This window comes from Eptatretus burgeri, chromosome 12 (assembly GCF_056783735.1).
Source record: "Eptatretus burgeri isolate ZD-2024b chromosome 12, Ebu_testis_v1, whole genome shotgun sequence".
NCBI lineage: Eukaryota > Metazoa > Chordata > Myxini > Myxiniformes > Myxinidae > Eptatretus > Eptatretus burgeri.
The window spans coordinates 41,943,898-41,959,080 of NC_140972.1; the positions used below are offsets into that span (position 1 = coordinate 41,943,898).

The 15,183-nt window shown below is 42.0% G+C and overlaps 1 protein-coding gene across 3 annotated transcripts in view; it reads left to right on the top strand.

The window, feature by feature from the left end:
* Window positions 1-15,183, top strand: part of LOC147015499 (annexin A2-like) — a 103,909-nt gene that overhangs the window by 57,302 nt on the left and 31,424 nt on the right. For all 3 annotated transcript variants that reach the window (XM_085850283.1, XM_085850284.1, XM_085850282.1), the window contains exons 7-8: window positions 7,996-8,086; window positions 10,905-10,984. In XM_085850283.1, the coding sequence (XP_085706409.1) occupies window positions 7,996-8,086; window positions 10,905-10,984 (171 nt within the window). The remainder of the gene's footprint in view (window positions 1-7,995; window positions 8,087-10,904; window positions 10,985-15,183) is intronic.

Here is a 15,183-nt window from a genome sequence, read left to right on the forward strand (position 1 = left end):
ATTTTCAGCAAACCCTTATTATAAGAACACTAGAATGTAAGATCCATTGCTTCGCTGACGGGAATACCAATCTTTGCGTAATTGCTAAAAAAAAAATGGTTGTTCGTAGGAAAAAATAAAATGAGGCGGTGAATGGATACCAGTGTAGCTATACACTCAGGTAAGGGAGCGAGGAGGCTTTATTATGAGCCTGAGTGTTAATGGGATATTCATCACAACTTTTCAGATGCTGAATTCCAAATAATATACAACACACAAAGAGGAATATCAAAATCAAAAATATATTATTGCCCTCCCCCTCTCTCCCCTCCTCCTCCCCTCCTCCTCTCTTGCTTCTTTTGATCAAACTATCTGTGGTACAAATTAGGCATGGCCCCATGCCAGAAAACAAACTCCTCATGCGTGTATGTGCCGGACATTATATGCTGTGTGTTCATATATGTGTGTATTGCTGCGCTGCGCTGTGTAGGGGATACCGTTATTGCGAAATGAGTGGTATCCCCCATGGGACAGTTGTTGACAGATGCAGGCAGGCTTGCACGCAGGCACGCCGAGACCGAGCTCCTTTTCTGCATTGGATGGAGAACACTCATTCATCATTGGGTCAAAATCCTCCGTCGTGCAAAGTCATTCCTTGGTACACCTGAGCTCCTGACCACATACAAAGCTTTTGTCCACAGCCTGATGGAATACTGCTCTCCCCTTTCAGCTGGTGCTCCTGCCTCTCACCTTTTTCGGCTTCAAGCTGTGCAAACGAAGGCATTTAGGATCATTGGTATCTCCCATGATGAAGCTGAGTCTTTGGGTCTCTCACTCTGTCACCGCAGGCAGGTCGGTGGTCTTTCTGTCTTCTAACATAACCTCTCTGGCCTCACCCCCCCCTGCTCTGTCTGTGATAATACCCCCCCCCCCATATTTCTGCAGAGTGCTCAAGGTCCACCAGCAACCCCATTCTAGTTAAACTACCAAAATCAAGAATCACTGCTCATCTTCACTCTTTCATTCCTCTTTTTTCCCGCCTTTGGAACAAACTCCCACACTCTCTTCAATCCCACTCTTCCCACCAGGTCTTCAAAACAGCTGTTCACCACCATCTCTTATCTTCCCCATCCAAACCACGATCTTTTCTACCCCCGTTAATCCACCCCAAACCCACCTCCTTCAAATTCCCTGGTTTCCTTCCTGAAAGTCCTTGGAGTGTCCATCTTGTTTACCCAGTGTACCCCACCCCATCCCACTGCCTTCCACAGATCTCCTCATGTCTCTGTTCCACAATGTTTTTCCTTCCCTCTCCCACCCCTCTTGTCTCCTGCTCCCCTTGTTGTATTAGAGTAGTAGATAGTAGAAAAATCGTGCAAATTATGATACAAGCATGAAATTTGGCATTTCTGTTCTGCAGGGCTTTCTGATCAAATCTGCCCGATTGGCCATTTGAAAATCCAAATTTTGAAAAATTTGAAAAAAAAAAAAAAAACTTCAAAAAGAACCAAGGGGAGATGCAGTCATCATTGATGGCTCAGCACTTATCAATGCCCTACCTCCATGCACTTCAAAGATATTTGATGACTATGCTAAAGAAGACATCATCCCAAAGGTGGAATCCTATGGTGCCAGGTACGAGAGGGTGGACGTAGTGTTTGATGTGTACAAGAATTCAAGTCTGAAGTCCGAGGCAAGGTCATAAAGGGGGCAAGGAATCATAAGAAGAGTGACAGGAACCAGTAAGACCCCAAATAACTGGAGAAGCTTTCTTCGAGATGACAGCAACAAAACTCAGCTGTTTCACTTCCTTGCGGAAAAGATGTGTGAAGCACAGACGACAAGCACAGTCATTGTCACAAAAGGAGAAGATGCCATTAGCAGCACAAGGAAGTCACCGGATGCTGTGTCTCCATGTTGTCATGAAGAAGCTGACACTCGAATATTTGTACACGCCAAAGATGCAACGACGGATGGTAGCAAGTCCATTATCATTAAGGCTAATGACACGGACGTACTAGTCATAGCAATATCTGTACTGCCATCCTTACAGGAACTAGGTCTTGAGAACATGTGGATTGCCTTTGGCCAAGGAGCCATGGCGCGATGGATTCCAGTCCATGAGGTAGTTTCTGCAATAGGGCCTGAGAATGCTAGAGGGATCCCATACTTCCATGCGTTCACTGGATGTGACGTCGTGTCTGCCTTCCGCGGTAAAGGGGAAAAAAACTGCATGGCAGACTTGGAACGTCTTTGATGATGTTTCTGAAACATTCACCAATCTCAGCCAGCATCCAACATTGATTCATGATCTTGACTTTTTTGAAGTTTTATTTTTTTTTTCAAATTTTTCTAAATTTGGATTTTCAAATGGCCAATCAGGCAGATTTGATTAGAACCCCCCTTGGAGAACAAATGTGCCAAATTTGATGCTTGTATCATCATTTGCACGATTCCTCTCGAAAATTGCTGTTATCTGCCCCACTATATGTTCTGTGTGTTAGCTCTCATACGAGCCTTGACAGTGTATATAAAAAAAAATAACACCTCATACCTTCTCCCCTCAAGCACCACTCCCCCTCCACTGGGGCAGGACAATTACACGGCACGACTAGAGATACAAATGGCGTTAGGGGAAAGTATGAAACACAACAATCCTGTAACATACTGTACAAGTCACCTGGTCAGCCTGCAATGGTTGGACAAAGCATGTGTTGCCAATTTTGTCCGTGGTGTCCGAAGGTGCCTGAGCAGTGTCCATGCTGTGTCATGTCCATGTCCGTGTGTCATGCCATGCCCGTGCTCTGTTTCTGCTGGAGTAGTGCAACTGATTTATCAATGAATCCCTTAGAAACCGCCAATTGAATGGAAAAACAAACCCTACAGGAACAAACCCTATGGTGAACATGAGACCGGCATTTTCCTCTTCACTAACACTTCCACCATCTTCGTCTGAATTGCTCGCACATTGCTCGAAACGAGATGGCTCACTAATTCCTCCAAAAGAGTTTCCATCACTAATGTTGTCTCCAATAGTTTCTTCAAAATCCCACTGATCAGTTTCAACATCGTGAGAACCTTCGGAGTTGCTAATTATGGTGGAATCAGTATCGGAATCCGAGCTCGAAACGCACTCTTTCTCTATGTAAGCCGCCATTTGGATCAAGGTGGGTTCATAGTGTCACGTCACTGGTGAAATTGAAAAATCGACACTTTAGGGCTTGTGATTAATGTTTCAATTTTTTTTCCCCTTCAAGTTAGACCGTGATGAATGATTTTCAATGGTTTTCAGAAAAAAAGGAAAATTTTGGTTTTCCCCTTTAATAAAGTCGAGTCAAACTCGAAAAGGTTCAAAAGTTGAATGAGTTCATGCAAGCATATGGGTCAGTTTGAGTTCATTTAAACGGGTTAAAATGTTGACCAGGCAAATTTTACATGAATAAAGTTCACCTCAAACTAGTTGTCCAACTTTTGTGCATGGTTGGTTAGTTCACACAGCCTAACTTTTACATTTCTGATCGTGCATTTTGGCTCTTAGAAACTGTGAAAGAGACTGTGCCAAAGAATAAGGGCCAGCTTTAAACTTGTTATATCCCATAGGACAGAGAGGTCCAAGTAAGTGAGTTGAAATCAGCATCTGATTATTTTTTTATGTTGGCCATGACCAAAAAAAAGAAAAAAAGCCCTTAACTCCATTATGTGGACGACGAATGAGATGACCCCTTTTTTATTTGCAGGAGTGAGGCTCATGGAAGAGAAAGGTAGAACTAGCAGTGGGACAAAGATCAAGGGAATGAATGAACAGGAAAAGAGGAAAGGAAGGAGGGGAGAAAACACAAAAACTTGGAAGTAAGATGGATGGGTTTGGAAAGGTTAATGGGGGCAAGAAAGATTATGGGTCAGAATTGGGGATGACAAGAGATGGTGGTGCACTGCTTCCTTGAAGCAGCCCGTTTGGTATGTACGTGCCAGTTCTCCATCCCACACGATCCTCTCACATGACAGGTACATGCAGTTCCTTTCCACCCCATTGATGCCTAATCTCATCCACCCAGCATCACGTCAAGTTTCAATGAATCCTACGACAGCGCAGGCGAAGCACGTTTTGTTTTATTTCATTTTAACCATTAATTAATCAAAATAGAAATCAGATAACAACTGGCCTCATCTCTGAATTTAGAAATACTGCAGTTATTTGTCATATGAAACTGTTGTTCTCTTTCAAACTATACTGACTCCTGTGTTTAAGAATGCGATTCGGAAGAACACTTTGTGCTCTGATGTTGGGAAAAAAACTTCAATACTTTTTCACATTCATCTCCTTCTATAAAAAGATAGCAAAGAGAGTTTGACAACACATTATGAGTGAAGTGAAAAGCCAAAGGAAATTTGCAAATGAATGAATAATAATGGGAGGACAAGAGCTTGTAAAAAGAAACAAGTGGAGAAAAGTTAAGCATGGGCTGCATATTTCTGTATCATTGCAATAACCACAAAAATAATATTTCAGAAACGGTTATGTTTATATTATCAAAATGTAACTTTATCCATATTGGTAAAGTATGCATGTTTGACAAATGACAAGACAAAATTCCAATTTTTTGAATTTTTTTTTTTTTAATTACAAAATGAGGATGTCTCTCATGGCATTTTTTTTTTAACACCAAAAAAAATCTGACTTTAGAATGGTGCTGCTGGAAACACATAACATGATGCAGGGCTTAAGACCAGTCAATAATGACATCCAATGATGTCACAATGGGATGAATGTCTCAAAAGGTCAATAATGTGTGTAAGCACCATAGCAACGAAGGCTGCAATCCTCCTTATTCCCCAAATAAGCCTCCAGACAGGAAATCCAAAGGGAGTTGTTGCCATCCCTGGTACAAAGCAGCCTCCAACCGTGCCGTATCTGCACAGAAGCCTCGATCATACTCTGTTGGATTTGTTGGACAGGGCAATGTTGTGGTGGCATAGTCAGTAACTGCATGTGAATGGTGGATCTGGCATGAGGGTGTCTTCTCGGTCTGTTGGCTTTGTAACCCACAGCATGATGCTGGTTCTGGCGAGACTTCATCCTGACTAGATTTAATTCCTTTGACTCACCAATATATTTCAGTTCACTGTTGGACAAAACTTCCCTCAACATGGAGTGTAATTTATATTGAGCACAATTGGACCAATAGCAGAGTACCCACCCTCTGGGTGATCTTGTTCTGAGCATGCAAGATGTTCTTCTGATGTATACCTTTATTTGGGTGGTGTGTCGGCAACTGGCAGCTCTGTGTAGGCAACCCCCCCCCCCCCAAAGAACCCAGGTTACGTGCATGAAGCAAAAACATACTTCCTGCTTATCATTCAAAACACCTCACTGCACTGCAAAATGTGGGGACAGGAATACTGCACTGTAAATAGTGGAGGCTTGTAATACTCTCCCCCACCTGGAGAGGGTGCTACACGATACACATTTACATCAAGAATTTGCATCCCTCCATCTCCCCCCAAGACCACTGGCAAAGATAAAAACTCCCCTATTCATGAATTGGAGTCTTGCTGATCATGGGTACGAAGTCTGGATGTAATCAACCCAGAACTGTAGGAGGAGTAGTGTGACAAACAAACACACAAACACCGGTCCAGGAATTATAGTGAGGATTTAGTCCAGTGAATTATTTACTTTTGTCTCTCCATTGATCCTTTTATCTTGTGTGCTTCTTCCAATTCTTCAAACTGAATGGATCAGGATATAACAGGACAAAAGGAACAGTTGAGAGATAGAGGGAAAAGACCAACAGCAGAGTTGAAGACCAATATGGAGGCAGACTTGGACAAACAATGGATGTAGGGAGGAATGGGGAAATGTCCTTTAATCCTACAAAATCTCACTGTCTGTCTGTTTGTCTGTCTGTCTCTGTCTCTGTCTCTTGAGTGCAGCCTAATGGCTGCTGATTGCATCATTGATTAGGGACGCAGCTATGCCGCTGATGCAGTGTCCCTATTACCAGTACACTGGTACTCATTTTGCTGACCTCAGAAGAATGACAGGCTGAGTCAACCCCACCTGGTCTTAATTCAGCAGCCAATGGGGCTCTAACTCAGGACCCTAGGATCCCAAGTCAGCCTCCCCAACTGCTAAGCCAACACCAGGCTCTCACTGTCTTATTACTCTGTTTATCTGGAATGATCATCAAACTAACCCCCCATGCACCTCATGCAGTATAACCACCATTTTAAAACTCATTTCATCCAGCAGGTCAGCTCTCACAATATTCCCTCTTCAGGGACTATGATTTTTTTTTAAAACTGTCTAAAACCTTTCCGTGTACACCCCAAGTACACCCACCACTGGTTTTCAATTAATTCCATCCAACCATTCAGGAGTGCCTACAAATCAAAGGAACACATAAACAGTATGATATTATACTATAATAATCCCCCCACTTCTTAGATGTCGATGGTTTTGATGCAGAGAATTTGGGTATTTTATTATGACTTGTAAATACCCCCTCACACCAGGAGTGGTACGATACAATAGCGATTTACATAAAGTATTTGCATGCTCCCCCCACCCTGAACCCCAATGTTTATGAATTTTTTTATCATACAAAACGTTATTGTGCAACCCGCCACATCCCCTTAGTAAACCACCAAACCCACAAACGAAGAAATCAACAAACAAACAAAGAGGTCATGCATAACATGATACTTGCGAAATCCATTAAACAAATTTGACTTTAAAAAATCATTGGTGGTTGAATTCATTGACAAAATACACAAATAATCTTCAAATTTCAAGTCAAATGGATGAAAATTCACAAGTTTAGAAATGACCTTGTCGACTTTTCGGCCTATGTTGGCCTTTTGGCCTCTGTTGACCTCAAAAATACTTGTTCGTTGAATTCAGTGACCTGATACGCAAATCTTCTTCAAATTTCAAGTCAGTCTGATGAAAATTGAGGATTTTAGAAAATACCACCTTAGTTGTTGACCTTTGGCCTATGTTGACCTTTTGGTCTATGTGGACCTAAAAATAATAGGTTGTTGAATTCAACGACCAAATGTGCAACTCCTCTTCAAATTTCAAGTCGATCGGATGAAAAATGACAATTTTATGTGACCTTAACTTGTTGACCTTTTGAACTCAAATAATAATAGGCTTCCAGCTTTTGCCGAGCTCTACCTACCATGTGGTTAAGTTTCTTGAAGAAAGGTGTATAATTTTGTCCTGTTGGTGAGTGACATGCAGACAGACAAACAGCCAGACAGGCAGATCGGCAGAATAACAGACTCCGCCAACTAATATACTTGTGAATCTTTGATCCAATATACTTGCGAACAAACAGAGATGCCTCAAATTATATATACTATAATTATAAAGCTCACAACATCGTTAAAATCTCCTGCAATGAGGCTGAAGCACAAGGTCTCTTGTTTTCACATTACAGGCAGGTTGGTGGTCTCTTTTATTTACTACCTCTTCTCCCATATTGCTCACTCCAGTGTCTCAGTCCTCTTTCATTCCACAGCAACTCCATTCTTCCAGTAACCTCATTCGAGTTAAACTTCCAAAATCTTGGCTGATTTAAACACCTCATCTTCTTTGTTCCTCACTTCTTCCATCTATAGAACCACCATCCAGAGGCTGTTCTTTCCCACTCTTACCCCCATGTCTTCAAGCAGGTCATGCACCACCAGCTGGTCACACCCCATTCCTAAGGCCTGATCTTTATTACCCCTAATAACCCTTCCTAACCCAATCCTCTTACTTGCTGGTTTCAGTGTTCCCTCCTCTCTTCTCTCTTCTTTTCTTGTCCATTCATTATTTTTCTGATTGTTCCCAATTGTTGACCCGCTACCCCACTGTCAGTTCAACATTGTTCTTCCATGATCCTCACCTTTTTTATGGAGGAAAAAAAAAGTTTTTAAATATCTTCATATGTATATTTTCATTCTTTTTCTCCCACTGTTTGTTTAAGAAAATCTCACATTCAAAATGATTCCTGACGTCATTCACAGGGCCTGGGAACCGACGAGGAATCCCTGGTGGAAATTCTTGCAACTCGCACCAACCAAGAAAAGAAAGACATAACAGACACTTATCAAACAGGTTAGTCCAAGTGTTTCTCATTTCATATGCATAAACAGACTGTAAGCAACAGACTTGCACAAAGTCATCAGTAGATGTTTGTCAACATAATCCTGGTTCAAGTTAATCAAGTTAGTTACAACCTTTGACTTTAACCCACCTCACCCTATTAGATTGGTATAACACTAACCTTTAAATGAAATGTACCAACCCAAAGATGCTCTACACATCAACCTGGCATGACATTCAATAAAGCACGCCGCACTGTGCCGAGTTGTGGGTATCCAAATTTGATATCAGTTATATTCAGGTGAGACATGTGGACTAAAATTGAGTACCTCCCCAACACCCCCACCCCCCACACCTCCTCCTCTTTTTATTATCCTGTCACTTATGAGGAGTCAAAAAGATTTTTCTCCCAACCGTGGAAGAATGTTCTTCCCGTGCCAGACATTTCTCGTTTTCTCTGTAATTTCCATGTAGTGTCAAACATTTTTTTCCCAGCGGTGGATGAGTTTCCTGATAGCATTGCAATAGAGGTCATGAGCTGTTTCTGAAACTCACCTTTTTGGAAAAGGTAAAAAGTTTTTTACTCCCCATTTTATTCCCAAAGTCATTTTAATGTTGGAGGGAGAAAGCATTTCAAGTAAAGCAGAGCATTGGGTTGTAGCGAGCACCTGGGGAAGGGTGACGAGAGTGGCTGAAGTCACACGTGATTGCAAGGGATTTCAAAAAACACTTTTGTGTTGATAACATACATGATTCAAATGGTATATTTCACTCTGTTAAAGGAGAATGTGAACAAGCAAGTCCCCCTTCCTCCACAAATAACCCAAAAGACCACCCAAAGACCAAGTACTCAATCCATAAGCAAAAGACCAAATCCACAAACACTCAATCTCTGTCATCAACCAATTCATACTCCAGAAGCAAGTTTGTGGCATGGGTATAAGGGAGGGGGGAGGGGGGGGGAAGAAATCTGCATTCTCAACCCATTTTCAAATTTTATTATCTAATGTCTCCCATTATACTACCATAGTTTAACAATTGTGCCTTCGTTTTAAAATTTATTTTAACGTTTTTCTCTTGGGTTCATTGTCAGAGACGGCCAATTAATTATCACTGCAATACCTTTGGTGCCTGACGTAGTTTTTCACATATTTAAGGATATGTGGACTTTTCTACCCCCATACCCCTACTTTCCTTCCTTTTTTTATTTTCAAGGTGTGGATTCATTTATTTCAATAACATTAGATTATGATAGGGGGTGAATTGGTTTTGAAGTAAAACCCAGATAATTCACCGTGTTCACTTACCGAATGACAAACCGAAACAACAAATCAATACTATTTGCTATTTAATGGATTTAACTCTTGGGATAGTAACTCATGCCTGGTGTTGGCTTCATGGTTAGGGTGGTGGGCTTGGGATCCTAGGGTCCTGAGTTCGAAATCCCGCTCAGTTGTTGAATTAATACCAGGTGGGGTTAACTCGACCTGCCATCCTTCCGAGGTTGGCAAAATTAGTGCCAGCATGCTGGTATACTGTGTCGGAGTGGCGACCCGTCCAGGATTGTGCCCAATAGCCAAGGAGACTGCTTAGGCAGCACCAATGCTCTGTAGAGAGTATGGTCCCAATGGATGGATAGTAAAAACCTCAAGGCTTTACAAAATATGTGAGTTAACTTTGATGTGAAGCAATTGGAGGTGAAAAGGATTTTCTATCCCTGGACTTGCACAACCATACACCTGATCACCATTGGGGTTATCCTCTGATTGGTTTAGCGGAGAGTGCTGTGTCCCACAACTAATACTAGCTCGAATAGGAGTCTGGTTATCTTAACTGTCTTATAATAATAGACTTTACAAAATGTTGTACACTAATCTCATCAAACTCTTCTTCTTCTTCTTCTTACATATGGCTGTTGGGTCGCTATCACTTTGTTGGGGCATGATTATGTCACAGATACTGTGCCCCTATACCAGTACACTGGTACTTATTTTGCCAACCTCAGGAGGATGACAAGCTGAGTCAACCCCACCTGGTGTTTTTTTCAGCAGCCAACAGGACCCTAAGGACCCTAAGATCCCAAGCCAGCCACCCTAACCACTAAGCCAACACCAGTCATTTTATCAAAACTCTTCTTAAAAGGAGTCACTCATTCAATCATTTGTGTGCATCACCTAACTGCTGGTTGCATCATTTCGGTGAATGGGGCTGTGCTTATGCACTGCTCCCTCTTTTAGAATATTGCAGGAATTTGGCCAAGGTGCTGATGACAATCCACTACTGTCTGTGTAGGACACTGTGGGACCTTTAACGTCTATCAGCAACCAATGCTCGAAGACAGGACACCCGGCGTAATTTTCCATCCAACGGAATCACCAGGGCTATGTTTACTCGTTGGGCCAGGAATTGAATTTGAACAAGACAACACCTCTAACTAGACACCTGCCAACTCCAGAGGTCCATGTAAAAGTGGAATTTGTCCCAGTGAGGATTCTTCTTAACTACAATCGACCATACTCAAGTGTGGCTTGAAAAACTTTCTTCTTTGAGGAGAGGCAAATCATATTAGGTAAGACTTTTTTTTGGTCTTACTTAATATGAATTGCCTTAACGTAAGAAATTATGTCAGGTTAAGACAGGAGCATGATAGCGCAAGTGGTGGTTGCCTCATCTTACTATTGAGCTGTATAATCTGCAGGTATACCCTTTATAGACAGAAATGAAACCTTGCAGTGATGCCTTTATCAGAGGTGGAGGATCATTATGGAATGAAATTAACCAAACATGCACTGTCTTTCCTTTTTTTTGTTGTTTCATTCTTTTCTTGCAGAGTTTAAATCCACGGTTGCTGATGACATTGCTTCTGACTGCTCCGGAGAGCTGAAAAAACTTTCGTTGGCTTTGGCTAAGGTTAGAATTACCTGAATCATGGTGATTAACGTGCTGCTCCAAAGCCATTTGCCTCTGGGATGGCCTGCTTTTCTGGCATTTTCACCTTCATTGTTCGGGGACTGTAACACGGTTTGAGAACTACTTCACCTTGACCCCTAACCCACTGTACTGGACTGGCCTCCAGTCCAGCTGCTATGCTGGCTGGCTTAACAATCATCTCTCCATGATTGTCTCACACAAAAAGGCACAAACTAAAGGCAAAGTGAATTAGGGTTGGCCCTATCTTTTGCTTCATCCCAGTCGAGTGGCCACCTGCGTGGTGGACTGGGTTAGCCTAAATTAATTTATGTGAACATAATGAGAAAAAGGAGGCTTCTAAAAGCATTTTATTGAAATCAATTCATGGGTATAGCAGCATTAGTACACAGAGGTCAAAGGTGATGAAATAAACTGCTGATTTTATCAATTTGACCTCTGCTGCTGATTCATTAACCACTTTGCTTATGTGCTGTGTCCTAAATCATGGCGTTTTTGTTTGACTTGCAGGAGATTTGTGACATGTTTCATCCAAATCATTGTGAATAAATGTGTTCATGAATGATTAAGGTTAAAAGATACATTTTGTATATAATCATATTAGCTTTGAGTGATATTTTTGTTTTGGGGTATCAGGTCACTGAGTAACTTAGATCAGCGTGTAACTCATGACGAGGTTAAATCAGATTGAAACCGCCATTATGGTGCTTGATGGAAAAGGAATACCAAGGAAGGATTTGCCACACCGAAGAATGCCAAATCAATTTTGTTCTATCAAGGCCAGTTTTGATTTTGTAGTTATCCTGAGATGGGTCTTGGTTGATGGTCACACCAAGAAACTCCACTGATTTCTTTCAAGGTTTGATAGTTTGTCTGATGATGATGATTTCCATCACATCATGTCTCAGATTTAGTGACTCTCACTGTTCTGCCAGCTTCCGTGATCTTGAGAAGCTTCGAGTAGGTTCATTAGATTGGTTCCACAAAGTTCCTCGATTTGATCGAACCATATGTCTTTTGGACAACAGCTTGGTTTCCTCTTTTGCGTTATAATCGACCCAACAGGCAAGTTTTCAAAAATTTTGCCATCACTTCGGCAAATGTGGCTAAAGTATGACAATGAATGGCTTTGGACACAACTATAGTCCTACACAAATTAGTTTTATTGACGACAAGTTGTTGCTTCTCATCTCTTCCCTTTCCAAAATATTCTTAGCACTCTTCTTTCGGAGCAATTCCCAAAAGCCTCCGTAAGTTGCCTATCTCTTTTGGTCACACTCCAGCTTTCAGACGAATATGTTGCCATGGGAAATATAAGAGCTTTGACAATGTAATGTGAACTTTAGTGCGTTTGCCGATGTTACAATTAGACCAGATCATGTTCAAGTTAATCATTGCTGTTCTTCCCATCCATTGACCAGACTAATTTTCTTTTAACAAATTCCACCACCAGTGAGCAAAGCTCATAAAAATTCGAAGCTCTCCTATGTATAAAGATTTTCCATCTATGTCGAAAATTTATTTTTCTTCACCCATTGTCATCACTTTACTCTTGCTGGTATTGATGTCTGGCCTATTGTTTCTCTTTGCCTTTTTAAAGTTGGCGAGAAACCTCTTCATTTCATTGTCATCTGCATATCTGATATTATCAATCTTTCCATACGATGCAGTCATACAAGTTTTGGAACGCTCTCCTCTTGATGTATTCAGCATAGAAGTTAAAATAAATATTTTATACCCTCATTAACCCCCCTACCCTACCCCAATCCCTTCTCCTATATTTCTAGTTTTCCCTTCTGAGATGCATCATCTCCTGCCACTCATCCCTCCCTACACCCCTTGTTTGCCCAAGTCTCCCTTGACCTTGGCCTTCAGATAAGCTGTTGGTGCTTCCTCTCTCTCTCTCTCTCTCTCTCTCTCTCTCTCTCTCTCTCTCTCTCTCTCTCTCTCTCTCTCTCTCTCTCTCTCTCTCTCTCTCTCTCTCTCTCTCTCTGTCTCTCTGTGTGTCTGTGTGTGTGAGTCTCTCTCTCGCTCTCTCTCTCTCTCTCTCTCTCTCTCTCTCTCTCTCTCTCTCTCTCTCTCTCTCTCTCTCTCTCTCTCTCTCTCTCTCTCTGTCTCTCTGTGTGTCTGTGTGTGTGAGTCTCTCTCTCTCTCTCTCTCTCTCTCTCTCTCTCTCTCTCTCTCTCTCTCTCTCTCTCTCTGTCTCTCTGTCTCTCTCTGTCTCTCTGTGTGTCTGTGTGTGTGAGTCTCTCTCTCTCTCTCTCTCTCTCTCTCTCTCTCTCTCTCTCTCTCTCTCTCTCTCTCTCTCTCTCTCTCTCTCTCTCTCTCTCTCTCTCTCTCTCTCTCTCTCTCTCTCTCTCTCTCTCTCTCTCTCTCTCTCTCTCTCTCTCTCTCTCTCTCTCTCTCTCTCTCTCTCTCTCTCTCTCTCTCTCTCTCTCTCCCTCTGTCTCTCTGTATCTCTGTCTCTCTCTGTCTCTCTCTGTCTCTCTCTGTCTCTCTCTGTCTCTCTCTGTCTCTCTCTGTCTCTCTGTCTCTCTCTCTCTCTCTCTCTCTCTCTCTCTCTCTCTCTCTCTCTCTCTCTCTCTCTCTCTTTCTCTCTCTCTCTCTCTCGTCATGTTTGCATCCTGATCTATTCAGTGTACGAGCTCTTCCACGAGCCTCGACTACGTATACAAATAAAAAAAGATAAAAGTAGAGGACAGGATTAATTATTGGCTTGCATCTCTAAAAACTTCAAACTAGTCTGAATATCCTACAGTACTTCGTGTCTCGCACAGCATTTCTGTCCTTCATAAGAGTTTTTTTTTTGGTTTATGAGATATATAATAGTTGGTCCACCAAAAGATAAAGTAATTAAAGTGTATGTGAGACTTAATGAGTCCAATGTCCAGCTTACACGTTTTGACCATCGATGATGTTTTCAGGCCACAGACCAATCATGTGAAGAAGTGTAGAGTCATGGAATCAGAGGTTGAGTGGAAGACATGTGGGTTATTTCGAAAAACTTATGTATCGACGATGTATCATTTTGAAAGTTGGCATAGCAACCACAATGTTTATTCTTTTTATGGCTAAGAGTTCTCTTACATCGAAGGAGAGATTTTCAATTATTGGTAATGTACTCGACTCGAAGCTATTAAATCTTTGGTTTTATGCTCCACTGAATTCGACTCACCTAAAAACTGCTGCCTGGGTATTATTAATGTGGTAGTGCATCATGGAGTATGCTGTCTTTCAGAGGAAACGTTAATTCAGCTGTCAAATGGACCGAAGATATTCTTCTTCTTCTTCAACAGCCAAAATGATTCCCATGTTATGTGCGTTTGGTCGCGGGAAGCTTGGGCCAAGTCTTTCACGAACCAGCGGCTTTCAGGAACTTTATTGAACCGGCCAGCTAGGCCTGACCTTCGATCCAGGTTAGGGCAGGTATTTGGAATTTGTTCATGGTGCCGGCAAGAGCTCACCTACTCTTCATGAAAGACACCATGGGACCTTTAATGCCCACCAACTAATACCAGCAGACGGGATATGCCCAGTCGAACATCCACCCAAAAGAGACAGAACACACATGGTTGAATCACCATATTGGGATTCAAACCCAAGCTCGACAGCTTAGAGGTGAGTGTGTGTCCCTCGTGGCTATCGTGCCAACCCAGACACAAGATATTGAATTTTAGATTAAAAAAAGAAGTTGGCTTTGGAGCGATTACTCTAGTCATATCAAATGCCACCAATATAGGATAGTCAAACAAATACTTATGGCAGATGGATGTGATTTTGACTTTCTTTCATTCGATGCACCACCTGGTTTCCGATTTCCATCATTGCCTGGGTGCATCTGTGACAGATTCAGTGATCCCTGTACATTCAGGTGGGACATTAGAATGTGACCAAGGAATGGTACACAATGGCCTATTGTTTTCCAAAGGCACCACGAGATCTTCAAAATCCCCAATGGAATTCTTGCAGAAATGACGTCGGTTTTACATCTCCTCCAAAGTAATACATACAAATGATGCAACGTCCTGCCTGTAAAACATGAGAATGGCAGTTCATAGTCGGGTCACTCATCAAATGCAAAGACAACTCGAAGACAACTCGGTGACCTTTGATCTATCTTGTCTGCCCTTGAGTTTCCTTATAAAAGAGGAATGATGGGAAGAATGGCTTCATGCTGTATA